This window comes from Emydura macquarii, unplaced genomic scaffold (assembly GCF_026122565.2).
Source record: "Emydura macquarii macquarii isolate MOO-44397 ecotype Brisbane River unplaced genomic scaffold, CSIRO-AGI_Emac_v2 contig_3470, whole genome shotgun sequence".
NCBI lineage: Eukaryota > Metazoa > Chordata > Testudines > Chelidae > Emydura > Emydura macquarii.
The window spans coordinates 1,540,332-1,568,313 of record NW_027133607.1 but is presented as its reverse complement, the minus strand read 5'-3'; the positions used below and the strand labels follow the sequence as shown (position 1 = coordinate 1,568,313).

Below are 27,982 nucleotides of genomic sequence, written 5' to 3'. Positions count from 1 at the left end.
CACCCAGAGAACTGGACTTTATGATAACGATCTCTTATACCAAATATCACATTACATTTGATTACTCCCAATCTCCAAATGATTGGTCACTTACCCCAGGTCAATGGATACTCTCGATCTTACACCAACACTGCCAGCCAATTTCCCTACTAATCTAACTAAAGGTTTATTAGCTAAGAAAAAGAAATGAGTCATTGAGAAGTTAAAGCAGGTGAGTCCAAGTTTGTAATTCCAAAATGTTCACAGCGTTGTAGTAATCTGCTAGATTTCCAAAAATTCCTTAGGATTACCCACAGTAATTCTGGAGATCCCTGTCCACTTGTTCACTACTCCACCCTGATAGAATCTAAAACAGTTCAGAAATACAGGATTGTTCCCCCCGCATACACACTGTTATAGTTGTCTTCCACAAAAAGCAATCTGGGTCATCTTTCCATCGCTGACTGGGCTTTTTCCTCTGTTGACTAAAAGCCGGGTCTGGATTTCCCACTGTCGAACACAATGACCCATGCTTTGAAGTTGGCATGTTCTTCATTTACAGATCCAAGGCTACAAGTCCATTTGATGGGCAATCCAATGACAGAGATACAGACACTGCATTTAGTTACAGTGATCCAAACAATCTTTAATTTGTTTTCATGGAGCTTACACATCAAGAAAAGTCTCACTAACATACACTTTTTTGATCTAGCGGTAATTAAGTACAGAGTATACATAATGTAATGCGATAGCAAACAGGTTATAGGTAAGTGAAGAAAATAACGTTAAGATTTCTTTGATATCCACACACGGATGGATTGTCCTATGCTTCCTAGCCCACTTAACAGTTCTTTGATATTCACACACAGGTGAATTGGCCTATGGCATTGATACTGTCAGTGTCATACTGAGCTGGTCTATCAGCCTCATAATCATCTTTACCAACCTCATGGGGTGTGTTCCAAAGCTTAATTACTTAATTTTTGTAAAGCCCTTTGAGATCATCAGATGAAAAGTGCTGCCTGAAAGTAGAGAGAGAAAAAGAAACTGTTCTTTGGGCATTGTAATGATTTTAGCTTCTTCATGATACAAGTCAAATCTTCTCCCTAACACTGAACGCTAATGCAAAAATGCATTCATACTTCAAATGTCAAACATTCCAGATGCGGGACAGGGCTGAGCAGTACCTGCTGGTACATTTGATACCAAGCCGATTGTCAGACAAAACCACAGTGAGCCCTTATGGTGTCAGGGCTCATGCCTGGGATTCAGACTTACTGGCACTTATGATGCCAAAATAACATTTCTATCCTCGAAATTGATACTCTGCCCCCTGTTAGAATTCTCTGCCTGGCATCACTAGATGAAATAATTGCTCATTCTATCTTCTGGTGGTAAAGAGCATTGTAGAATTTAAAATAGCTATCTCTGGTTACCATACCCCCCTTATCAAGTCAGATGTCAGAACTCTGGTGTCTCCATACTTCTCTGACAAGAACAAGTGGGTTAAAGAGTAAAGGGTTTAACAAAAATGACTCAAGTTTTATAAAACGCACCCAAGTGAGCCATAAAACTTGTTCCATGAAGTGGGGTTTGTGCAACATTGGATCAGAAGTGGAAAATGCTGTTTTGGAATGTTTGTTTTTCCTCTTTGTTTCTAAAAGACATTGAATGCAGATTTGACTTTTATGAGAACGCTACAAAACTAATCATGATTTCAATAAAACTACTGAACAAATAGCAGGAATATATTTCAACATCACCAGCGGAAAAAAAAGTGATTTCTGGTCTGCATGCAGGCCACTCCAGCCAATTAGCATGAAATTTAATTTGCATTAATCAGCACAAGGTTAGCAAGAAATTAACTTGAGGTGTGGATTTCTGATATAACAGTTTATGGGGGGAAGTCCCTACAGGGTGCTGAGGTGGAATTGAAGGAGCTCAACAGCTTGCAGGATTGGGTTCTTAAAGGATAATAGAAAAGTTGGGGGGGAGGGATTAGGAAATGTTTAAGGCACAAATCAATATCTAGTTAGAAATCACTTAAGGCATTTATATATTGAATTAAGAGATTTGAACAGAACCCTTCCCGTTTCCTTGCTAAAACCTTTCAGGTGTTGTTTTCCCTGCAACAGATGGCAACATTGCTAACACCTAAGGGCTCTGTCCAGCTGAACATGTGTGCTGTCTTCTGCAATGTGGAGGCCCCAGAAGGCTGCAAATAGTGGCTTTGCAGTGGATCAAATGATTCAAGAGCTTAGGTGTGCAGCTGCAAAGCACATCCCTTCCTCCAGATCCACAGCAGTATCTTGCACAGTTCTGGGGTGGGAGGAGCTTTGTGTAAACAATTAGTTTCCTCTTGCATAGTCCCTGTTTAGATTCCATTTTCTTCCTGTGCCAAGACCATGGATTTTTTACTCCAGAGCAATACTCTTTCCAGAGATCTAGGTCCTTTTCTGGACCTTCTCACAATGGTGTCTGCACACAGGGAGTGATATGTGCACACCTACAGAAAATGGGGAGAAACAAAGGAATGTTTTACAGTCCTTGGGTGAGCTGGCAAAGTTCAGGGGAGAGTGTATGGCATTTCTTCATGTCCCTAACTAAACTTCTTTTCAGAATCATTGGCCTTGGGGATGTACTTCAGGCTGCACATGTCCTCCTAGCCAGGGAACAACCGGTTTCTCTCCTCAAGGCATTTGGGGACATGCTAAGCACATTTCCTTATGTCGTGCCAATGACCCTTGTAGCCTGGGAAGGGAGAGAACCTTGAGAAAAATTACCTGGCCAGTTCCTAGACAGAGCGGCCATACAGTCTGCAAAGCCCACCAGTCTCCACAGCTGCAACATCACAAGGATATAAATCCTTTGGTCAGGATAAAATCTGTACATTCTGGGCAGTGCTGATGTCCCCGGGCAGCAGATAATACCAGTTGGAGATGAGGACATGCAGCATCTCATAGAACCAAGATCACAGTTCATTCATGATTTCGGGCCAGATCTTCAGCCGGTGTAGTTGGGCTTAACGCCATTGATATTAGTGGAGCAACACTGATTTACACTGTCCCCTTCATGTCATAAGCAACATTTTTTCTTGTTTTATTTCTAGATAGATAGATATAATCTGTCAATCATCTTTGATTTATAGTTTTATATATTTATATATTTAGTAGCACTTTTGACATTGGGACCGTTGTGGTTTAAAAACGTGTGTGCTGGTCTGTCAAGGGACATTTAGCACTACAAACCTAAATTTGGCTAAGAATTTCAAAAGCAATTAGTGATTTTAAATATCTCCATTTTTTGGGTGCCAAACTTTAGGCACTTGAAAAGGGGCATGATTTTCAAAATGTGTCGTACACCCAATATCTGAAAATCAAGTCCCTTCAAGATGACTCAGATTGAGGACCAACCAAAAACTATGAAGGCATTCAAAATAGTTAGCCGCTTTTTAAAATGTTGCCCAAATTTAGGTTTGGGCAAAAATATTAACTGTATGATAGCAGGAGAGACGCACTTGAAATCTAACTGAAAAGGCAAGTTTTTTATTTAATCAATCCTAATGCTTTTTTGAAAAATAGGTACAGCATTTAAAGAATTGCAAAAGTGAATTGATGATGATTATTTTATAGCATGCAGTGGCACTGGAATTAATTAGTCACAGATGAGAGCTACTGAAACAAGGTTTTATAGTTGCTTGATTATGAAATTTTACAATTTTTCTTGTAGTTCTTAATCAGTTTTTGTTTTATGGTAACTATGTAGAAATTGATCCTTTTTCCTTTTCTTTTTGTCTTTCAGTGCATGTACAACATGTAATATATGTCTGAAAATGTTCATCTTCCTCCTTCGTCTTATATCCTAGAATTATAGCAGTGATTTATTCAAGAGTCCTCAGCTACCCATCAGACATTTTTCCCCCAGTTAATAGGAGTTTGCCTTCAGTCTTTTTCACTTGTGTGTAGATATCTGGAGCAAACATGTCGTTTGCTGCCATCACCTTGTTCACTCTGCTTGTGTGTTATATCCCTTCCCCCATGCTTGCCTATTTAGATTGGAAACTCTTCAGGTCAGTGACTCTCTCCTACTCTGCACAGCATCTCCACAATGGGGCTGCATTCTTAACTGGTCCTTAAGCGCTATCAGAGTAAACATTAAAGAGAGAGCGAGAGAGAGATCAGTCTGGATTGCAGGAACAATGGACAAGTAAAAGTTGTTATTGTTTTATTTCTAATTTTAATCTAAATTGACGAGGAAATCATAAAACTCTCATGTTATTGCCTCCATGTGTGCCATCCATTCAAGCAAATATACAGTATTTACACTAATCTGAATAGATGTATACCTGAATGTGAATAGATACATATGTACAGTATACTGATAACGAGAGGTCATATGATTTCATACATAGCAGAGCCAAAAATGACGATGTAGGCGCTACAACTCGTTAAAAATAAAAATATCCTTGTTTAGATTGTGCAATGTTCTATTTATATCAAAGATAGTTTAGTTTATTTTCTATTTTAAGTCACAGACTGTAACTGAAAGTTGTCATCTCTCAGATCTAGCTCTCTGTTTGTTCCAGCTATTTCTCTCTGTGCCTTTGATCTGCTTTCTCCTACTTTTTTTTTTTAGCTGCTGTTGGATGCTAATATGATGTGTAGCCCCCTCCAAATAATGTATTTACTTTGCATGGAGGCATGTCTGAAATCATAACATCGTCAGTTTTTATCTGTTTCTAGTGAAGAATTATTCTTTAAAATGTGCTGATTTATCATGTTCAAAATGGTGATTTGCCATGAATGCACCTTTCTTTTTCCTGGTGCAAAAGGAGCACTGAAGCACATGATTTAAGAAATCTTTTTTTAGTTCCTTCTGGTGCCTCTGTCCTCCAGCTGCTGAGAGGCACTGCATCAGCTCTGTCAAATTGGGAGAGTGGCTGTTCTGGCAAACAGAGAGCAAGGGCTGCAGCAGAGCTACTGGCACCAGCTGTGGTAGGAAGCGTAGAACAAATCTTATTTTCCTACTGCCTTAATAATTATTCTTAGCATTTACACAGCACTTTACATTTCCCAAGTGCTTTACGTACATTATTTAATCTTCACCACATGTCATGTGAGGCTCATAGACATACAGTAAGGCTAGCAAAGATCTTACATCAACCAGTCTGACCTGCATTTTGCAGGTCATTAAGTATTGTCGCTTCCATTTTTTAGATCCGAAAACTAGACAGAGAAGCTAAAAATTTTGCCCAAGGCCCTAAAAAGTTAGCGCTTAAATCTGAGTCTGTCCTGTGCTTACCTGTCTCCCTTTGCTTCATCTCTACCCACAGGAGTTTTGAAAACATGCTTCCTTCAGCTGGGGTGTTTTTTTTCCTTTGCACAAAGATGACAATCCTGGCAACTGCAGGCATGTTCAGTTTGCACAATGCACCAGCTACGTTTTCTGTCTGTCCTGAAAATAACAGAGAATGCACAATAGAGTTTAATGGACTTATGAGACGAGCTTGTGTCCTACAAGTGATGTACAAGGAGTATGGTGTAGACGTTTTCATCATGAAATTCTATCAAGAACTGCATTGGTTAGGTATTGGTCAGTGAGGGCGGTATGTCTTTGCATTGCAATGTGTTGATGGTGTCCTGTAGGATTGAAGAAAGGGTGTCAACTTGTGGACATGTGCATAATACAGATAGTGACTGACTTTGTATTGCAATACCAGAAAATATTGCCCTGGGACAAAAATAACTCCTGAGATTGTGATATGTTGCCTGAAAGCAAAGGTTTTAATTGGAGAGCAATTTTTCCTGTTGTTGCCCCCTAGAAAAAAGGGTTGGAGTGTTATTTTTATTTATGATTTGTATGCAGCAGTACAGAGAGACCCCAGCAGGGATCAGGGCCCCATTCTCCTGCGCTCTATAGAAAAATACAGTGAGAGGCAATTCATGTGCCATAGAGCTTACAACCTAAATGAACTCTAGAAACAAAATGTGGGGAAGGGAAACTGAGGCATAGAAAGGTGAATTGATTTGTCCAAGGTCAGTTGCAGAAAGAGAACCCAGGTCCCCTGGATTCTATTATAAAATAGCAGATTTTTCAGTTTTCTGGCAGGCCCAAAAGATTAGGGGGAAAAATAGCTTCAGGTTTACTCAAAACAAAACTTTTTCCAAAGATTTTGGCAAAGCAAAAAACTGGTGACTGGGAGAAATAATTTTGAGTTAAATGAAATATTTAATTTAGATTTTGAATTTTTTTTTTTTTTAATTTTTAATAAAAATTGCAGAAAGTTTTGATACAAAAAGTACTTTTGAACTGGAAAAAACCCAACAACATTGCAATTTGGGGGTAATTTTGTTTCAACCAGAACAATTTGGCGAAATGACATGAATTTGTGAAATGTTTTAGTCGCCCCAAAATCTTCATCTTTTCACCAGAAATTTTCACCCAGCTCTCCTCTGAAGTTCTTACCAGCACAAAGACTTCAGGACACTTGAGAGGCTTCCATTAGTGGGAGACTTCAGAGAAGGGAGAAGGCAGCTGGCAACTCTTGATGGCGGTAGAACCTGGTTGAGCCAGCCATCTCCCCCAGAGAGATACCATGAAGGACAGTCATGTTACTCTTCTGAGTGGGGTGTTGATTATCTCCTGCCTGAAACCCTTCGTAGTCACTTAAACCAGTGCCAAGTGGGTGTAAAATGCTACCATCTCAGAATAGTAGCTCATTACAGTATCATTGCATTCATTTTGCACAGGAGTATATGACATCACAAAACAAGGTCCAATCAGGTCTGGGCTGGAGTTGGACATTCTTCTTGTGGGACAGTATTCGATACAATACTATTTGTCTGAAGCACTGATATGGCTTATCCCATTATTGCAGTAGCTGAGGACCTCACAATCTTTAACGCCCCTATCTTCCAACACCCAGTGAGGTAGGGCAGTGCTATCATCCTCATATTACAGAGGGGAAACTGAGGTACAGAGAAGCTGAGTGACTTGCTCAAGATCACAGGGACAATTTGTGAAATTTGTGAACCCTGGTGTCCTAAATTTTAGGTTGATGCTCTAATCACTGGACCATCTTTCCTCTGTGTGATCAGGTGCAGATAGGTTCCCTGCACATGCTATTGCCTGTTTAGGTGGACAGTAGCACAGTTTGTTTTGAACATATGACAATTTTATTGTTGCTTCCTTAAGCAATCCAAATAATTAAAAATAATCTGAGGGGACGTTACAGAATATGGGCCAGTCCCCTCAGCTGGTATAAATTGTCATTGCTCCATTGACTTTATGATGGTCGCCATGAAGTCTTTGAAAGTAATTAACATTGCCACCGCATTCAGAATATGTGGCACAGTATAATTAGTACAGGAAAGCTTATAATTAGTATAGGAAATTTCTAGAAGTCCTGTAGTTGCATTAAATACTAGCTAAAGGAGTTGTAGAACTTCTAATGGCTACAACTCTCTATGTTTGTGTGTAAGTATCTATGGTATATAGATGTAGAAGTTACATATTTGTGATTGATTTTAGTGTTAAGGGTTGTATTTATTTAAATTCTATAGCTGGGCTCTCATCCTGAAAGAAACCAGATAGCCCAGTGCATCTGATTGAATCTTCCCTTAAGCCTTATTATTTTAAAGGCACTCCTGTTTAGTACATCCTACAATTGAAAGAGAATAGGCATCACACATTCCCACTCATCCTCAGCAGCTGTAATCCCACTACAGATGTTGCTATGTCAGTCATTTCATTTTTTATGATAGAAAAATCAGTTGTTTTTGTCTTTTAGTGTTACCACTTAGTGCTTGTTTTTGCTTAGCTTTCTTTACGCTCTGGATGAGACCTTCAAAAATCCTTAGACTTCATTTCCCATAACTGCTACTTTTTTCTTCCATGTAAGAGCAGAACTGATCAAAGATATCCCAATACTAGGTTCAGTCAGCTACCAAACACAAGCTGCATGGATTCCATATCTAGGCCCAAAGGATTCTACAGAAGCCATTTTGCTCAGTCCTGAAAAGAAACCATTGTACTTTCAGTTGGTAGTGTCTTAAGATGGTGATTTCTCCCATGTTTTTGGACAATTGTAGCAGTTTATCAGCCAGCGCCTGACACTTCCCATTCAGCTGTGCATTCTCTCACTCACCCTGGAGCTTGTAGTTCTCCAAACATCAATCTCATTAGTTTGAGACTGGTCTGGACCAAACCCAATCACCATGGCAAGTTACAGCAGGCAAAAGTGATTTGGAGATGGAAAGCATTGGTGCCCCAGTACAGAACCCAGAACTTCATCTTAAGGGAGAGAGAGAGAGAGAGAATCTCAGGTGCCAGTGAAACTAGAGCACCAGTCACCAGAAGCCTGAAATGGCAGTACTGTAGCTAGTGTTTTAGGATTTGGTGTTTGGGGCTGGAGTTGCAGGACTTGTCATGGTGGCATAGCCAGCTCCCATGACTGCTGCATGGATTTTCAGTAAAAGCTAAACACAATGCCTTTTGGCACACTTTAGAGCATGTACTTTCAACAATGAAAATGGGCTATTTGCTTTGCAGTAGTGCCTAGTAACCTCAGTCACAGACAGGACCCCATTGTGCTAAGCCCTGTACACACACACAACAAAAAGATGGTCACTGCTGCAATGAGTTTACAATGGGTAAGGGCTTTGCTGCGCAGCAAGTCACTGCCTGACAAGCCAGGATATGAATCTACAGCACACCAGCTTGCTGTGTAGTAACTTGCCATGTGGATTGCTCCTACGTACAAGTCGAAGGACAAACCTTTGCCCCCCATAGTATCATGTTCTCCCTTAACTGAAGGTGAGAACCCACCATCCTCTTTGCTGGGTAGGTGACCGCTCCCCCAATCCCCTGTCCCACCACCAGGGAGACCAACCCAACCAGTAACACCAAATTCAGGAGGGGAATCCTCCAAGTGTGAAATTACATTCAGCTGCCAACAGCGAGACGCATACAAGATAGTGGTGTAGGGTCTAAAAAGGGGAACTCAGATTGAGAACCCTAAATCCAAAAACCTGACCTTTGGAAGAGTTTGAATCCAAAGTCTGAAATTCAAGTCTCTTTCTAGCCTTGCAAATAATTCTGTATTCTCATTTACCCTGAGGGTTCCTTGCACCGCTCTGGTAGCATAAAGAGAGCCTTAAGGAATTAGCACTTACTTTAAGATCTGTTTACAGTGCCAGAGTGGTGTAAAGAGACCATAGAGTGAATGAGCATCAGTCTCTTAGTGTTTCAGCAGATGGCGGGAGAAGGAGAGGGAAACACCTACATACGTATCTGATGAAGACCTTGAATAAATGAGATAGTGATGTGATATAGAGGTTTCTCCAGTGATAGCATGAATGAACCCAGATGTGAAAGTAGACTTCATTTTGATCCCCTTGGAGACTAGTGATTAAGGGCCAAATCCTGTTTTTGAACTCAATGGTGAGGGTCCCATTGACTTCAGTGGGAATAGCTTTACAGATGAGACTCTGGTCTCTTTCATGGATTGAAAGTGAATAAATAGTCGGTAATGCAACCCCTGATGGCTGTGCAGAGATGTCTGTAAAAGCCGCACATCTCCATAGTCACCGGCGAGAGTGAACTGGGTCATTTGCTAAGACTACAGAGGAGTTGTGTCCAGAAGGGGTTACAATGGCCAAGGCAAACTGAAAACTCTCTAAAGGTCCCTAAACCCCCAAATTAACAATCCTCAGTTTCTCTGATCAGGGCTAATGGGTCCTGTAAAGCCTCTCAGCCTTGAACAGGCCAGGGAATGAGGGGGAGACAGAGAAATCCTACTGTGAATCCAAAGCCCAAGAAAGAGAGGCTAAGCAAAATCCTTTAATGCACACAAGCCTATCCACCCACAGCCTCCGTGTGCTGCACTATTGATAATTCACAAGACAAACAAAAGCTACACTTCACATTTTCGTTTCACCAAACCGAATAGGAAACTCATTAATTGATTTTTTTTTGAAGGGGATGTGTGTGTGTGTGGGGGGGGGGTTGTTAATTTTTTTTTATGGTAATTAGGAGAGCTAACACCAGCCAGGCAAGAGTGAACGCAAACAAGACCCCTATAGGCAGCAGAGTGCATTAATGTAAAATATGCCCAGACAACATAACTTGTCACAGAGGATTATTTCTGCTTAGTGCATCTGCAGGGGCCCCTTTGCTCCACCGCTCAGCGTCTGACTGGAGAGAGAAAGAGTAGCCCTTAGTGAGTAGCGATTTGTGGCACTGATGTTTGAGCGCACGTCTGAACGGGCTTTTGTTGAGAATATCGGTGCAGAAAGCATGCGTTGTCCCAAATCCGCTGTTACTATGAGAAATGAGGAGCTGCTTTTAAGGTACGTTGTTGTCTCCTTTGTTTAATGTGCACTTCCTAGCTGCCCGGACCCGCTGCAGCTATCATCATGCTCTGTATTAAGTAGTTTCCCTATTTAAAATTTAAAAAAAAACAAAAACAAAAACAAAAAAAGCACAGAGAGAGGCATTGCTATGTGCAAGGAGCATGTCCACTAGTCACAATTGCACTTAACACGGCTGATGACAGATGCACTAAGAAAAGCAGGCAGCAAATGTAAAAACAGCTGAAAGCGGGTTCTTCTTTTATCATCTCCTTTGCAATATTTCTGCCTGCTTCATTATTATGCGTGGGGCATGGAATAAGCTGGGAAAGGGACTCCATGTTAGGGTTAGTGTGCTAAATACCACTTTAGTGACTATTTACATAGAGCATTCATTTTCACTTAGCCTATCTTGTCCTGCTCACTTGAAGCTGTTGAAGAAATGTGTATATATACATGTGTGCACGTGTGTGTGTGAGTGAATGAGTGTGTATTCTTAACGTACCATCGCGTGGTGGAGGGCAAGTGGCGGCTACCTTTTTCAGAAGGAGAGAGGCAGAATTACGCTAGAATTGGCACCCTGCTTTGAAAAATGTAGTCTTTTTTGTTTATTTGCTAGCAGACATTGTAGCGTTCAATGCATCTTTTGGTCTAACAATGGGACACCTGAACAATGGAGCTGTCAAACTAGCTTAATTCATGTCCGGGGTTGTGTTTTTCTTTCTCAGCTCCTTTTTTATTTCTTGTTTGTATGGATTGTGTAGTATAAAGTGTTGTTGTATTGCTTGTTTGTAGGTTTTTAAAATTTGATGTCCACTGTTAATAGTGGGGTTTTTGCATCTTGTAATTGTCTGTTGCATTAAGTTGGAGATTTATTGCTATCTTCTTTAACTATAGAGAGAAAACTTATTGATTCTGAATGCTTAGAAAACTGATGTCAATCTGGCAAATACATAGTTGCTAGAAATGCCTATACAATATTTTATGCCTGATCATTTTAACTTTGGCTGTTACATTGATGCATGCTATTTTTAATTTTTTGTTTTGGTAATGAAAACTAGCTACAAAAATGATAAAGCAGACAAATATACCACTTTCCATTTTTGTTATACAACTCTTAGTATAGGTTAGGATTTTTAAGGTCAAGCAGAATAATTTGCATGGATGATTCCTGTCCTAAAATCTAACAAATTATACATGACATCTCTTGAAGCATCCAACTATTTAGAAAGACCTTGTTTAAGATTAGAGTGTTGACTTAATTTTGTTTATGGATTCGGATATACTCTTATAGTCTTGTAAAATACAGTGTTATACAAAGAAACTCATTTACTAAGCTTTCCAACATCTTTCAATCTTTTATCAGGACAACTTAAATGGAATATTGTGTCATCAATAGCCTGCAGTTTCTGCAACTCTTAAAGTCTTTTAAATAGTTTATACATTGATTAACTATCATACCGACCTTGTAATTATAATAAAAATGTTATCACTGAGTTGATTTACTAATAGAAAAGATTGTTACATAGCCCCGTTGTTTGGCTTTTGTTTAGAACATTTTCTTTAAAGGGCTTGTGTTTGTTTACTGCATTCCGTTGTGTTAGTTTTATGAAATCATACCAACGTTTAGAGGAGAGTGAATGATTTCTTAACAAATAAGTTGATAGTATATTGCTGAGAGAGAGCTCTTAGCAGCATACATTTCAACAATTATTTTACTGGAGCAATTCAGAGTGCCTTGTGCTTGTATTGGTTTTTTCATTTAGAGATAAAACAGGATGAACAAATAACTGTTTCGGTAAATAGAAAGATAAAATGACAAGTCATCAAATGCATGTCTTTAACTTAAAATAGAGGTTATGAAATAAAAACTTTTGCTTGCACTCAACCACCATAAACATTAAGCATGATGTTTAACATAATGAGATCAATCTCAAAGCCTGCTATAGTCAATCTTTTTTCTGTATCTTAGAAGAACTTTTTCCTTCCAGAGAAGTGTTAACTGATTCCCACACAGCCAGTTCTTCTCTGTCCAATACCGTACAGTTGGGGTGAGCTATCTTTTGTCGAGTTACCCTCACTTATGCAATGCATTCTAGCAGCTGCTCTTATCATGGTCCCTTGTGATTATCAGGCAAGAAAGTATGTGATAGCTCATTCCAGATTTCATGTAAATACCCCTTTAAGAATCAACAAAGCTGGGCGCTAATAAGACAATGGCAGTTCTCCAACTTTATCAGTCACTAACTTGTCACCTGTACAACACATCCAGCTTCCTTTGTGTGGGGATCTGGATTACAGAACCTTTTTTCTAAACCCATACCTCACAGATGAATTCATACCAAGCTGCCACTAGTACATTGCTTTGCATATTTTGAGATTAGAGTAATTGATAAAATGCAGAGGAAAATATAATCAGTGATCATCTTGTCCAGTATACTCCAATGGTATCATATAACACTGTATTCACATTAAAATTGAAACTTACAACACAAACAAAACTCCTAAAATATTATCCTTATTCTTCTATGGATACTTACCAGATTGTGGCTTTTAGTCTTTTATTTAATTATTTTTAACAGCTAAGAATGTGAAACAGATTCCTAGTTTCAGAAGAATTTGCAGGTTAGAGGTCTCCAGCAATAATACTTCAGGTGTCCTTAGCTTTAATCGCTTGTGAATGAGTGAGATCCAAAGAGCAATGTGGCACCTAGAAGTAGGTAAACTTGTCAACATATCTTCCTGTAGCAGTGACAAGATAGCTAATTCAGACACTGCAGTAAGTAGGTGTTTGTTCCTGCAATGACCAAGTGTAATGCCAGAAGGAATTACAGTTCTGAGACCAACCTAGCAGAGCAAGATTTAGCTTGTGTGTTAACCTGGGAAATGTCTTTCAGTGAGCCATAAGAAGATGATAGCTGTAATGTATTAATTTATTAGTCTGTAGTCTTTGTCTATATTTTCTTCAGATTTATGAACTACAATCTCTAACATCAATGTGTTAATATTTTTTTTGTTAAATTAAAATAAAACTGAAGTGTTTCTGTTATCAAATTTAAGTACATATGATTCCAAACTATACCTTTGGGGTTGAAAATAAAGGAGACTATTCAGTTAATATTCATATCTAGAATTTATACTGCAAGAGTAAATTGTGCTTGAATACTTAAGAAGTCATTCAGGAGTGAATCAATACTAATTATTGTAATCAGGAGGGTTAATTAGCTGAAGATGCTGCTGATGGAAAGTTCATTGCTTACAGCCCTGAAAACACCTAAGTTGATGAAATCTGAAAGCAAGATGCCTTATAGGACTTGATATCGAGCTCAGTTGGCTTTCATTTAGCATTCGAGGGGCCGTTTCTTCCAAATAAGAAAATATAGGTGTTTTGCATTTTATATCTACAGAGGAAATGAGAAGAGGCAACTGTGTCTCTCTTGAAGAGCTTTCTGTAATAGTTTCTAATTGAATGCCTTTGGAGTAACCTGAAAGTCTCAATGTGGCATTCATTTGTAGATTACCTACAAATTAATATGGATAACCCTATCCTTATTAAATATTGTTTCAACAACTTTAGTGGGTATCACTTTACCAGTCTATGATTTGCGTCTTTTTACTGTATGGTAAAGGAACTTTTTTTAAAAAATCATTTGCTTTTTGACTGCTGTACCCTCTGCTACCAGTCACTTTTGTTCTGTAGAAAGGTTTTCAGCCTCTCTTAATTAAGAGGACAGTTATTGAATTACCAATTTGTGGAATTTAAGGTATGTGATACGGAATAAAGGCTGAAAGTGAAAAGAGAAAATTTTCTTCATGAGTGTTTTGGGGTTCCCCCACTTCTCAGAGCAGTTGTGTTTCTTAAAGTAAACAATTCAAGAAGAACTTAGCTACATAAAAGCTTTTCTCACAAGTGACTGGTGAGAAGTTTGGTTTCTTTTTTCCTGCAGTCATATCTGTTAAGATTACAGTCCAAATGTATCCCTGTATTTACTTGAACACACTGTCAAAAAACTACTAGTAAAGTGTGGTTTTTAAGAGGGAGAATTTTTTTTAAAGCTCTCTAATGTCATTAGAGATGATCTAGTACAGGTGCTATTTATCTTTGCTTTCCTATGACTGTTTTACTGCTTCCAACACATTTACTTGTATGTCAGTCGTATAAAACGTAACTGAAAATGGCAGCTGTTGAGAAAGCATGTCGCCATGCCTGGAATGACATGCATTATCAGGGCAGCATGAGCTGCTGGCGCTACAGCCAATTTCTACTTGACCTGTCGAATGATTGGCTGCCTGGGATAGTGATGAATCACTAGAGTTTATGAAACAGGACTGCTGGCATTCCCACAGAGGAAATCAAAACTGGAATTTTCCTCTAACACTATTGTCGTGGCAAAAAAAACCAAAACAGCTTTTTGTTTTGTTTTTGCTTATTTTATCCTGCAGCTAAAACAAATGTCTCAGTTAAGCTCATTTTAATGCTATCCTTGGCAAGTTGACTATTGGACCAAGGTTACATATCTCTATTAGATAGAGTGGGAATGATTGAAATCCCACATGTGAGCACTCCCAAGCGTTGCAAAAGCTGAGATCTGGATCTGAATTTGGGAGGATCAACCACATCTTTATTTTTTCATTGGTATTTACTGAGAATGACTATCCATCAACTGGCCCAGTACATAAGTAACATCTTGGCCTGCCTAGTAAACGTTTGTCTGGTGTGGGGGGTCAGGTGACCATTTAAAGACTGATACCTGAAGTACCATTAGTGCCATGAAATCATGGTATACACTTTTGAAATGCTGGGGTCACAGTTTTATGCTTACCCATGATGTATATGGTTTCTAGCTGGTTCATGAAATATCAGATCTAAAAACCACAGTTAGATTACACAGTTTGTCCTCGGAGTCTTGTGCTTGTGGAAGACCATCTTGGTTGGTGAACCTTCCTGTGTACTGAGGAGACTGACAGATTGTGTGTCAATAGCTGCTCTGCAAAGACATAACCATGTGAATATGTTGCTTGTATTTTACTTGTAACCAAGTTCTAGTTTTGTTTATTTCTACATACAAAATACCTGGTGGGGGGGAGGGGGGTCAGCTAAACAGTACTATCCAGCTCTGGCAATAACTTTCGGTTTTAGTTCCACTCCCCATTCAACTCTGTGATCCTTTTCCATTTAAATATATATGACATGTAAATATATATGCCTGTAATCACTATTATGCTTTTTCACCATCTTCTGAATCATTCAGCACTTGCCTCTGTTAGAGACAGGATACCTGAGTGCATGCATAGCTCTTATTATTTATGCCACAGTCCTCTGGCTGCCCTCCAAAATTTCAGAAGCATTCTAGGGGCAACATCTGCCATTCTGCCACTAGTTGGCGGATGCACCCCTGAACTGCCTTGTCCGACCTTCAGATGGGTGAGGAGTAAATACTGCTCTCATTCTGGGACAGTCCCATGATAGCAAATCAGAAGGTCGTCTTCAAGAGAAGCCTTTCAGCATATTGCTGGTAATAGGCTTCCACTGGAGAATAGAGATGGGGATAATTGCAGGGCCTGGGGGGAATAAAAAGGGTAGAAACTTCTTATCCCTCCTAACTAATTGAGAAAAGAGAGTAAATCTACAGCCACCTGAAGCAAACCATTCGGACAATGATACTGCTTGCGCCTGTGAAGAGCAGCACATGTTATAAAGATATGTGGATGTTATGTAACTGAATTTAAGGCCTGATCCGGCAGCCACTCTCAGTCTGCATTTGCAGAATCAGGCCCTAGTAGAAAGGAAATTCTGTGAGTGATCAGAAAATCTAAGATTTTCTGGATTTATTCATTTGTTTTTCATTCTTACAGACCTTGTTTCATCTATAAAAGACCATGTTTTGGTTGAAAATACTTTGGTCAAGATCTATAAAACATGACCAAAGTATTTTCAACCAAAATGTGAGGAAAAGCTCACTCTGGAGCTTGGGAACTTGTCTTCAGCATTTCATCCCACATTTAATTTTAATGAGAGAGTTATATAACTCCTTTAAAAATCACAGATACAAGCAGTCCCTGAACTGCAGCAGCAACGTTGGGTTTTTTCCCTGCAGTGCTGTTCAAGTGAATCATACAGAGACACGTCTCTGTGCAAAGTTGATACAAGCATATTTTATTTAGTGAGACCCCAAAATGTACCAGTCAGAAACATTTTGTGGGATTTTGTGGGAGAATTTGACAGGAAATTATCAAAATATTTCATTTCTATCTCATTTCCACTCTATTTCAAATTTTATATCATGAATTATAACATAAATGTCATAAAAACGATAAATAGAAACATTTTGTTTTAATCTCATCCAAATTAAAGATTTTGACCTCCATTAAAACAAAACATTTTTCTAAAGTTTAAATGAAATGTTCTCCGAATACTTCATTCCATGAAAAATTTCAAGATACTGACCCTTTTGTCCTGATTTGGGATGAAACAAAATCTCAAAACTTGCCATAAGACGGGAATCCCAAATTTGACCAGTTCTAATACTAGGAATCTCCTTACCAACAAGTTTTTATTTGAAAATGGAAGTTCAGGAAAAATTAAGTGAGATCGTCTGTTAGAAAAATAACGGAGGGACAAAGGTGTAGGTTTCACTGAGAGCGTCTTACGGTTTTTGCACTGCCCTTCCAGTGCGGTTGCCTCGGCTCTAATGGACATTGTTGGAAATAGCAGTGTCAAACAAAGGTAGATTTTATATATCAGTAGTAGTGTGACTTATTTTTGAGCATCCAGGAGCATGGGAAACATTTCACAAACCAAAAACACCCATGAAATATCCTGTCCTGAAGAGCGCACAATTTAAGAATAAGGTAAGAAACAATCAATAACAGCAACAAATGATGAAATGGGAATGAGGTGAAAGGAGGGTGGAAGTTATCACATTAGTATTGTCTGTCTAGACACTCTGGTGCACTAGACAGATATTGCATCTTGTTCAAAAAAAAAATCAGGTTGGGTCCATGTTTATTTCTAACGTTTCTCTTTCCCACCCAACTCCCCACCATTTTCCCCTTTTGATTCCATCCCATATTTTCCCTCCTACCTTTGCCCATTCTTTCATTGATGAGTTCAACCCCTCACACTACACGCCTACTGATTTAATTCAGTCTCTGCCTACTAGCTACTCACGCACTCTCACCCTCCCCCACATCCACCCCCAAACAGTCAATCTCCCAACTGCACAAAACAGCCCACAGAATCCCAAACAGCCGATATAGCCTAGATGATCCTGGAGCGCCTTTTGCCTCCTAGCAGTTGTTGCTGCTTCTCTCCTCTGAAGGGAGGCAGGGACTTTTGCATGTGTTGGGGGAAGGGTGGCCCAGTTTACAAACCCAGATACGCAATTTCTCCCAACCCAGCCACCATAATATTATTCCATTTCACTTGGGAATGGATTAATACCCGAATCCAGCAATAACAAAGTTCCATCCTAGGTTTCTTCTCCATTGCTGTCTGGAAAAGAGCTTTTTTTTTTTTTTTTTTTTTTTTTTTTTTTTTTTTTTGCTCAGTGAATAGAGCATCTGTTACCTAGTCGGAAATCGGAACTGCCCAGTGCAAGCAGAGTCCTAGATTTCTCTCCCGGATAAGCAACGGCTGCTCCATTCACTCTGTTGCTAGGATCATTCAATGCTACTTAAGCTGGGGGGGGGAATATGTCCGTTATAAAGGACTTGATGAATAACTGGGTTATGGGAGGACTGGGGATGAAAGAGAAGTAGGCCTTAGAAATTCTCTCACACACGTGTGTACGTACATAGGTATATAACAGTGCCCAAAAGTAACCCCTACACTTCAGCAGTAATGCTTTTCACCAGGACTATAAATTAGCAATGGGATCTTAGAGCCTGATCCTACAAACACTTACTACTAGGCATCGTCCCAATGAAGCCACTGAAACTACTGTAGTCATGGTACTAAGCTCTACATTCAGTAGTAAATGTTTGCAGGATTGGGCCCTTAGTTTGTACAGATGACTGTTGACAATATTTGCATAACATAAGCCTGAATAGGAACCATTTTAGAGCCAAATATCTTTAAAAACCCTCCTTAAAATGTAAAATGGGGTGTTGATAATGTCTGGTTTTGGTTATTTAAAAAAAATCTTGCCTAATTGCTTTAGGAAAGATAGAGTTGTTATTACTCAACAAATGGCCTTATACCCACAGTCTGATGAAATCACCTTTTCATCAGTATAGAACAGGAAAACAAGAGTGAGTGGGAAGTTTTACTATAGCAACCAAGTTTACGTAATATCATTGTTTTTCAAGCGAAAGCTCTAGAAATGTTTAATTCAAGGTACTGTACTAATTTTAAATGATGCTTATTTCTGCAAATTACTAATTAAGGGAGAACAAACCATAGAATCAGACAAAATCTCTCAAGTACCTAAGGTTTATTGGTATTTAAAATTCATTGACTAGCCTATCAAAAATGTACTTTTTTTTAGATCAAATCGTCTCGAAGCACCTTTTAAAAAAACAAAACAAGAAACACTTATACCATTTTAATTTTAAAATGTGATGAGGAGAAGACGAGTTTTGATACTGGCTTGAAATGAAAAACAAACCTTGGAGGCAAAGAAAAAACCCATAAATGAAGTTTCAGGCCTGATGTTGCACAACCTCACTCCGGGAGTAGTCCTGAATCTCTTCAGGAGTCTGCTTAAAATTAATGAATTACTCACAGGAGTAACGGTTTGTAGGCCCTTTGATTATGCCACACAGAGAAACAATTTTGTAGCTTTTGTGAAGCTGCATTTATAATGGTTTTGTTGATTCTCAATAACATTTAGGGAGAATAGAGTAGAAGCTATGCTAATTTTACAGAAGAAAAAGATTATTTATGTTAATGCTTGTTTCCCTCCCTCCTTGCCCCTCCAAAGATCTGCTACAAAATTAAGCTCTTACTCACTGGGACCCATGAAATGAAAGAATTCATTACTTGCCCTTATGCATTCTACTACTTTCTAGCCTGTGTTCTGTGCGGTATGGGTGTTTCTCTGTGAAAGGCAATAAGCATTTTTTTGGCATACATCTGCTTCTGCAGATTCTCATCTCACTTTCATGGGTGTAAATCTGGGATAACTCCACTAAAAGTCAAAGGTTTTGCTCCAGATGTACACCTCTGTAAGGGGAGATCATATTCTGGTCCCTTGTTTCTGTTAGAAGTTTGCTCTGCTGCCCAAAATAAGCTTATGCTAGAGCAGTGCTCATTGGCCTAGAGGGGGAATAAAGGAGTATATTTGAACTCTCCACGCTGCCTTGTGGGCTTATTATGTAAGGAAGTCATTCAGAAACTTTCCCTTGAAGTGCTTCCAATAGTAGCATTTCCTGTGTTCAAAAATGGATGGGAAGTTGACTAAAAGAATGACAATTAAGCTAAGATGGTGAGGGGAGAAGGGGGGAAAGCATGAGCACCATGCCAGACTTGATTGTAAGTCTCTGCTTGATTTCTCACAGACTGAATTAGAATCAAAGGCAATGATGTCAGAGTGAGCTCATACCCTTGAAAGTGATCTAACACGGAGCTACCACCTTTCTTCCAATTCACTTTCTTGCAAAGGCCTCTTTTAGAAAGACAGATTTTTAGAAGGCTGAGCTGCTGGAGAATAGTTGGCATCAGAGCAAGCTTCTAACAGAAACCGCAGAACTGTTCAAAGAACGGTACAAACCATGACTAATCTGCAACATTGTGAGGTAAATTAGTATTATCCTTCCCATTTTACATATGGAGAAACAGAGGCAGGAAGATTCAATAATTTTACCAAGGCAGCCAGGGCCCGATCCTATTCCTCTGAAGTCAGTGAGCATTGGATGGGGCAGGCCTACCTCAGTGGCATAGATGGGATTAGAACCGAAGAGTTCTAAGACACCCTATCCTGGGTACCTTCCTCTATACTAACATAAACTATATTAACCGATAACAGCTGTGACTAAATCAGCCAATAACTAATCCTCCAAACGACCATGCTGTATCAATTGTTTGATTTATGCTGTGGAAATTAAAGGGATCCCATTCCATTTTTTTTCAATATTTTTCAGTATTGGATACAGACAAGTTCTTCCGAAGCATTCTTTTTTTTCTTAAGCTCAGCAGCACTAATTAATATTTTTTAAAGCCACTATTGTGCAGGCATGTGCTTTGATCACAGAAATGGAGTTGGTGTTAAAAATAATAGAATGGCAGTTGTAATACTGCTTTGTGAAACACGAGGAATTTTCTTTCATGCACCCTCTGGGTTCTATATTAAGTGCATATGCAGCCATTACATTATTTATATTTGGAAACAAAACTATTCAAATACAGCTTCTCCCCTCCCCCCCAAGCTTTTCTTGATTAAAATCTCCATATCCTTTACAGAGTGGGTTTCCTTTTGTATTTGACCCTGGTCCTGCCTCTAACTTTTAAATAGCAAAAGCAAATGTGCTTTGAAAAGTGTGTTACACTGTAGTTGTTAAATAAAGCAATAACCTATGCACTTGTAATGCTTTTGCTATGACCTACTTACATACTACTTCACCCTCCTTATAGTATGATTAAAAGCTGCTTTGAATCCACTATTCCCTCAAGGGATTTGAGGCTAGAATTTAACAAACTGCTGAGAAGGCTTAAGTCAGTAAGAGGGCTTCCCTACAGCTTCTTCCAGCTAATTCACATGTAACTAAAAGGAAAATAAATATTTCAAAAGAACATATGTTTTAATGAAGCATTTTTAAGCATTCATACCTTAAGAAAGGGACAAATGTATACAGATCTCCTTATTTCATATGCAGATTTTGAGCAAAATTATTTGTGATTTCCACCCCCCCCCCCAGTCCTACTCCTCCCACCCCCAATTTGATGCAAAGAACTGATTTACTTAACGAGAAATTCTTGGTTCATTAGGACTGTCTTCTTCCTAAATGACGCATGTAAAATTTGAGGAGGGTCAAGAATCTCTGTATTCCTCTGAAATTAGAAGGCACTACTAAACTCTGTGATGGGGAGCATGTGAGTGAAACCCCAAAGGGTCAAACAGGGATGGAGACTCATTATCTGAAAAAATATCTTCATCCTCATTGAACTCTGCCTGCTTTCGTCAGGGCTAAAACCTGCCCCTTCTCCAGTTGCAAGATTTTGAAATTGAAAGTTAATCCAGCTCTACTCTAGGATGGATTAACCACCAGGAAGGCCTCAGATCAAAAGACAGGTGGCTGCATCCAGCCGGAGAAAGTTGTACTGACTTTTCTTTATTTCTGTTTCATGCTTATTCTTCTGCCGCTATATGGGTTTGCTCCCAGATAGGATGCTAATGAATGTGGCATAAGAAACTATATAGAATAGATTAATAATACTGTGACATTATTTCTTCAGGTTTACGGTTCTCCTAGGCAGATTAGAGCAACAGCTAGGTGAGCCTTTTTTTTCCAGACCTGTAAAATAGGCAAAAATGCTAGCAGCCTGAGGGTTTTTCTTTTTCTCCTAATTGGAATGACAAAATGTCTTAAATAGTCAAATAAACTCTTTAAAATTGGCCCACTGTCAGATATTAACGAGTTATTATGTTATGTGAAAATTAAATGACAGTTGGACCAAGTTATGGCATGTTTAGCATTGATCAGCTGGAGTACATTTCAGTGTAAAATTTGAAATGCTAAAGATCATATATGCCCAAGGTAGTCATCTTTTGTTTATTCATTTTGCTTGCTTTTTTTCATAGGTCAATCATCAATTCTATCCAAAATTACAAAATGTAAATAAGAGATTCCAAAAAAGAAGAGAATGCAGTAGAAATAACAAACTATGGGGCTAGAGTCCTCAGATCACCCCGTAATCTTTGTAAATCAGTTCTTTTGCCTAGAACTGCATTGAATTGGAACAAACAAGTAGGAGGACATAAAGGAAAATATAGACAGATTTTCACTTTGTTTGGTTTTAGTAACTGGGTGAGTGTGTGTAAAATTCCGTGTGTGTTGATTATTTGTTTTCTATATTAGCTGTGCTGAACTCCAAGCTTATCAGTGGGGGGCAAGGATTTTGCCAGATGTATATATAAAATGATTGTCATTGTTATTAGAATGCCTACTTTTTATCATGGTTAGCAGAGAAGATATTTTCACCCTTCATATTCCTATGGACTGCTACCATAAACCTGAATGGTTGTTTAAGCTTAGTGGAAGCCAAACTTTGGATGTGGGAATTTTGAATATGTAAAACTATTACTGAGGAACTAATTGTCTTTCTATTGTTTCAATGCTCCTAATGCTTTCAGGTTCATATAGTAATTGTCTTTCCACCAGTAAATGGTGATTTAATGTTCTTACTGAGAAAGCTGTTTGTGTTTAAACTAGCATGTTTTATAAATTTCAGAAGTGGAATTTTTTTAACAAGAGGCTTATTAACAATACTGAGATTAGTATTTACATGGAAGCATGCATTATCCTGATGGAATATAATTATGTGTATATGTATATATGTCCAGAATATTAAATTGTATCCAATTGCTAATAGTTAATTTATTTGCCATTGTAGTGATGACGGTTTGTTTGAATATTTTAATGGCTTTTACTGAGCTAATGCATTTTACTTATTAAAGTTTTAGTTAGATGAAAATATATGCTGTGTTAAATGGAAGTGGAACTAAGATTTTAACAACAAGAAATCAAGTTCCTGAACTATATTTTATGTCATAATTGCTGTTACTGTTTGAAAATGGAAAAGGTTAAAGGAAGTCAGTGCGACTCATCTGAATTTGTAACTAACGCCATGGCTAAACCAGAAAATGTTCTCAGGTTCCAATCATTTCATAAGGTTTTATCTCGCCTAAGCTCTTCACAGGCTTTTTCCAACCCAGTGTGAACACCTACGGGAGGGCATGGGTTAAACTCTAGCTGCAGTGGGGAAGGAGCTCCGCCTCCCATTTCAGCACCTGGTGTTCTATAGACAGTTGCCTCAGCAGTAGATTTCAGAGGGGATTGGAGGAAAACAAGAGGGGGAGAGAATGTGACAACTGCTGACTCTGGCGGCTGCCTTGGGGAGGCCTCCTTGCACCTGTCCCTGCCTGTCTCTTGGCCAGCACAGTTGTTGAATCAGACAAGCATAGAAACATTCTTATTTGCCAGACCAGAACGGTGTGCACAGAAAAGAACATGACTTCTTCATTCAAGCTGGATTTTCTTCCGGAGATGATGGTTGATAGCCGTTTGCTAGTTTCTGACAGAATGTAAGTAGAGATTCAGTTGCCTGACAGCATACAGATATAAAACTGAGCTTCTAGTAGCCGAGCTTTTTGACATTCAGATTTCTTAGAGGTTTGGCCATATAAAAACAAAGCACTGGGTTTGCCTCTGACTTGCTGCTGGAAGTCTCTGGCAGGAGTGTTTTACGGGAGAGTAAGAATTTTTTTCCCCCGGTCACTTAAAATTGCTTTGTGATTTGTAGTTTTCTGCCCCCCCCGCCCCCCCCCCCCAACAAAAAAAGGCAGCAGATGCATATGTTTGATATTTAGTATTCTGAGGAGGCAGCCTGATAACGGTGGCTGAGGGAGAAGGAAGAGAAAGATAAGTATGATTTTTATATTCTGCTGATGTAATATGGAAAAATGCACACCAACACCGCATAAATAAATGCACTCTCTTATGCCCGGTGGGAATTCCAATACAGATATTTGTCTTCTGCATGTATCATTTAAATTTGGTATTGCTGTGCAGTGTTGCTTATTTCCTCTGGTAGTATAAATAAAGATTCACTTGTAAAAATTAACCACTAACCCAGCTTCAGATTTGCAAATACAGTTCCCTTTCAGAGTCAAATGAAATACTAATGATCAATTGTAAAAATAGTTAGGTGTAACAGTGCAGAAATTAGAGGTACATTTTGACTTAGTCCCAATGGTTGTATGGTAAATATGGTGTTAATTAAGGTGAGGATGGTTGTTTTATATGTGCAGTGAAACCACTGATAAGATTTACTGGAATATGTTAAGTGCTGGAATTTCAGAGAGAAAAGTATTCGTCTAATTTATGTCTATCCTATTAATGGTGATCTGAAAGTTTCTATTATCATCCAGTTAGGCATTGTCAAGTGGCGAGTATTTTTAGGCACTCTAGGCATGTAAAATAAAAATAGAAAGAAAGAGAGGAAGAAAGAAAGAGAATCAATTGCTCAAATGTATGAACATTGAAATACCATGTTAGTATATTAAACATTCCTAAAATGCCTTTTATTTTTATGCTTTTGCTTGTAGTCAGAATGATAAATGTGTTGAGTTTTTTTAGAATCAAGTAAGAGGCTTTGCCATTGGCTATATACCGTATCTGTTCTGATGAAGGAAGCAGTATTTAAGTTTCAAGTGTAAATAAATCTATGTATGTGAAGTAATGACTTCCATCTACAACGTGCTTTCCCCAAATCATCTTGTATATTGTGCCCTGTTACAAGACCATTCTGAGTTTTATTACTTATTTTGCTGGCAACAAACTTTCTCGTAAGGTGTTATACTCTTTCCCTAGCATAAGAAGCTTTTTGAGTAGAAGTATTCAATAGTAGCCAATTGTTCAAGCCTCTGAGATTTAATAAAAGGGGGAGGGAGGAAACCTATTTTATGTGGATGACCGATATCATTTCCAGTCATTTTCTCCACTATGAAGAATGGCTTAGGGTTTGCACAAATGTCCAAGTCCAGTGAATCAATTCAGATAATCTTAAATTAAAATAATGAATGTCTTGCTTGATTTTTTTCTTTAAGAACTTATCTTTATTAACACCATTCCCTTCATGTTTAATTTGAAAGGTCCTATATTTTTCTCCTTTTACATAAATTACCTTGTAAGTGTCCGTTGCAGTTGCAGCAAAGTTGCAGCCTAAATATTCATATAATTTCTCTGACAGTCTTTTGAGAAGATCTGCCAAAGCCAAGAATTATCTTGTTTTCATCATCTCAGCTTTGATTATACCCCTACCTGCTTGTCCTTCCAGTCAGTCAGAAAAGATTTTGCTAATAAATATCTCTGAACTAAAAAGCTCTATTAAGTGAATCTGATGATGCCCCAGTTGTCACTTAGTCTTATTTAAATCCATCTTCAGCTTACCCCTTGCAGGGTGAGTACCATGTCAAACTTTCCTTCTGCATTCTGCCTTTATTCATTTCTCTAGGAAACTCCTATCCTGAATTCTAGCACACCTCAAACAGAATAATCATCTGCAGGAGCAGGTCCTATTGTTTGTCCAAAACAATATAAATTATTTTCAACATATGTCAGCCTCTTCTAAATATAGCTCCAAACACTCAGATCTAAATGATGGAAAATTGTTGGAATATTTTGATGCTTCTTGGTCTGTTATTTTATTTGGAAACTAGTCATCTCAGCTGCTAGTATTGTTGTACATTGACTGCGGAGGGTGGGGGTGGGGCGAGAACTTATTATTTATTATTTACTAAATTTTAATGGCTTGATCATGACAAATTCGAGAACTGTTGCTCCACCATAATAGGAAACCTTTGCTTTACTGCTGATCTAATAGCTATGAAGTTTTATGATTTCAAGGGATCATTTGTAGATAAGTCGAATTTGGTATCTGCTAAGGGAGAACAATTGCTAAAAGAATTTTTAAAAATAAATGAAATATGAAGGCTTTGCTACAAGACATTTCTAAAGCAGTATGAATTTCAATATTTGCATCATCATTACTGGGGTTTCCCATAGGCATGTGATAGGATATATTTATGTTTTATTCTGTTTGCAAGTCCACAATCTTCTGGACTTTTCAGGGCTGAAGAGCAAATATTTTCATGATGGGCCATTTGTCATGTAAGCATATTACCCTTAAAATGGCCTGTGCCAGACATCCAGAGTGACACCATCAGAGTGTAAAAGAGTTTCAACTTTTGGCACAATGTATTGGAGAGCATACACAAAGTTATAATTTTAAACAAAACTTTTAACCTTGCCAGATGATCTTCCTGTAGAACATACCTTAGCAAGAAGGAATTTCCTATTTTAAAGAATAATAGTTACCAATGAGCATACTAAAAATTGACATTTTATTTACTTGATCCCTTTTTAAATAGTTCTTTAAAAATTCAGAACTGAACTTTGTTTTTTAAGTAAACTGGTACAGTACAGTACCAAGTACTCTTCAAGAACATCTATGTACCTATGAGGTGTCTATAAAATAAATAATTTCTTTCTTTTTCCCCTCAGTCTCATCCTCCATTTCAACAAATAATAAAAAAAAAACATCATGACTTGGTAGATTTAAGGAAAATAGGACATTTGGGATCTGAGCTTAACTGTAAGCTAAAATGTACTACTTGCTTTGATATATTTAAAATAAACAATCTACAAAGTAAGTTAAATCTGAATTAATTTTGTCAAGGAATTTAAAAATTTCACTCAAGGGGGAAAAGAGGGTTATAAAAGCACCATTAATGATAAAATACAGGAATATAATATCTGTTGTACATTTCAAATTAAAAAATATCTTGGTTTTGGGCAGTGTATGGGAAATTGGACCCTACTTCTGTCATGAAAAAGTTGGAGAAAGAACTGACTAGTTACTGATTTACGTCACCACAGCCAAATAACTTCTGATCTCTTGTAAGATAACCTATTCACGCTCCAAATGTGTTGCTTATTTATATGTAATGAGAAACTTTTGTTCTTCAAAGAGAACATAAGAACAGCCATCCTGGGTCAGACCAATGGTCCATCTAGCCCAGTATCCTGTCTTCCGACAGTGACCTATTCCAGGTGCTTCAGAAGGAATGAATAGAACAGGTAATCATCAAGTGATCCATCCCGTTGGCCATTCCCAGCAAACAGCAATCCCTGCCTATCCTCGCTAATAGCCATTGATGGACATATCCTCCATGAATTTATCTAGTCCTTTTTTTAACCCCATTTTAGTCTTGGCCTTCACAACATTTTCTAGCAAGGAGTTCCACAGGTTGATTGTGTGTTGTGTGAAGAAATACTTCCTTTTGTTCGTTTTAAACCTGCTGCCTATTAATTTCATTGAGTGATCCCTAGTTTTTGTGTTAGGAGGAGGAGTAAATAACATTTCCTTATTTACTTTCTCCATATCTGTCATAAATGTATAGACCTCTATCATATTCCCCCATAGTCGTTTCTTTTCCAAGCTGAAAAGTCCCAGTCTTATTAATCTTTTCTCATATGGAAGCTGTTCCATACCCCTGATCATTTTTGTTGTCATTTTCTATACCTTTTCCAATTCCAATATATCTTTTTTGAGATGGGGAGACCAGATCTGCACACAGTATTCAAGGTGTGGGTGAACTATGGATTTATAAAGAGGCAATACGATATTTTCTGTCTTACTATCTATCCCTTTCCTAATGATTCCCAACATTCTGTTAGCTTTTTTGACTGCCGCGGCACACTGAATGGGTGTTTTCAGAGAACTATCCACAGAGACTCGAAGATCTCTTTCCTGAGTGGTAACAGCTAATTTAGACCCCATCATTTTATATGTATAGTTGGGTTAATGTTTTCCAATGTGCATTACTTTGCATTTATCAACATTGAATTTAAGCTGCCATTTTGTTGCCCAGTCACCCAGTTTTGTGAGATTCCTTTTTAACTCTTCACAGTCTGCTTTGGACATAACTTTT

General features: G+C 38.3%; 1 protein-coding gene and 1 long non-coding RNA gene across 10 annotated transcripts in view; one reads left to right on the top strand and one right to left on the bottom strand.

Moving 5' to 3' along the window:
• CELF2 (CUGBP Elav-like family member 2) overlaps positions 1-27,982 on the top strand; it is a 423,961-nt gene that overhangs the window by 119,615 nt on the left and 276,364 nt on the right. For 4 of the 9 annotated variants that reach the window (XM_067534966.1, XM_067534963.1, XM_067534965.1 and 1 more), the window contains exon 1: positions 23,340-23,572. The exons of the other annotated variants lie outside the window; for them this stretch is intronic. In XM_067534966.1, coding sequence (XP_067391067.1) covers positions 23,499-23,572 — 74 coding nt within the window. In that variant the 5' untranslated portion in view covers positions 23,340-23,498. Of the gene's footprint in view, positions 1-23,339; positions 23,573-27,982 lie in introns of those variants that run through there. 9 annotated transcript variants of the gene reach the window in all.
• LOC137144564 (uncharacterized) lies at positions 624-12,968 on the bottom strand. Its single transcript, XR_010917426.1, has 3 exons — positions 12,869-12,968; positions 5,281-5,433; positions 624-1,001 (listed from the first exon to the last, which is right to left on the bottom strand). It is a non-coding gene; the product is annotated as an uncharacterized lncRNA (long non-coding RNA).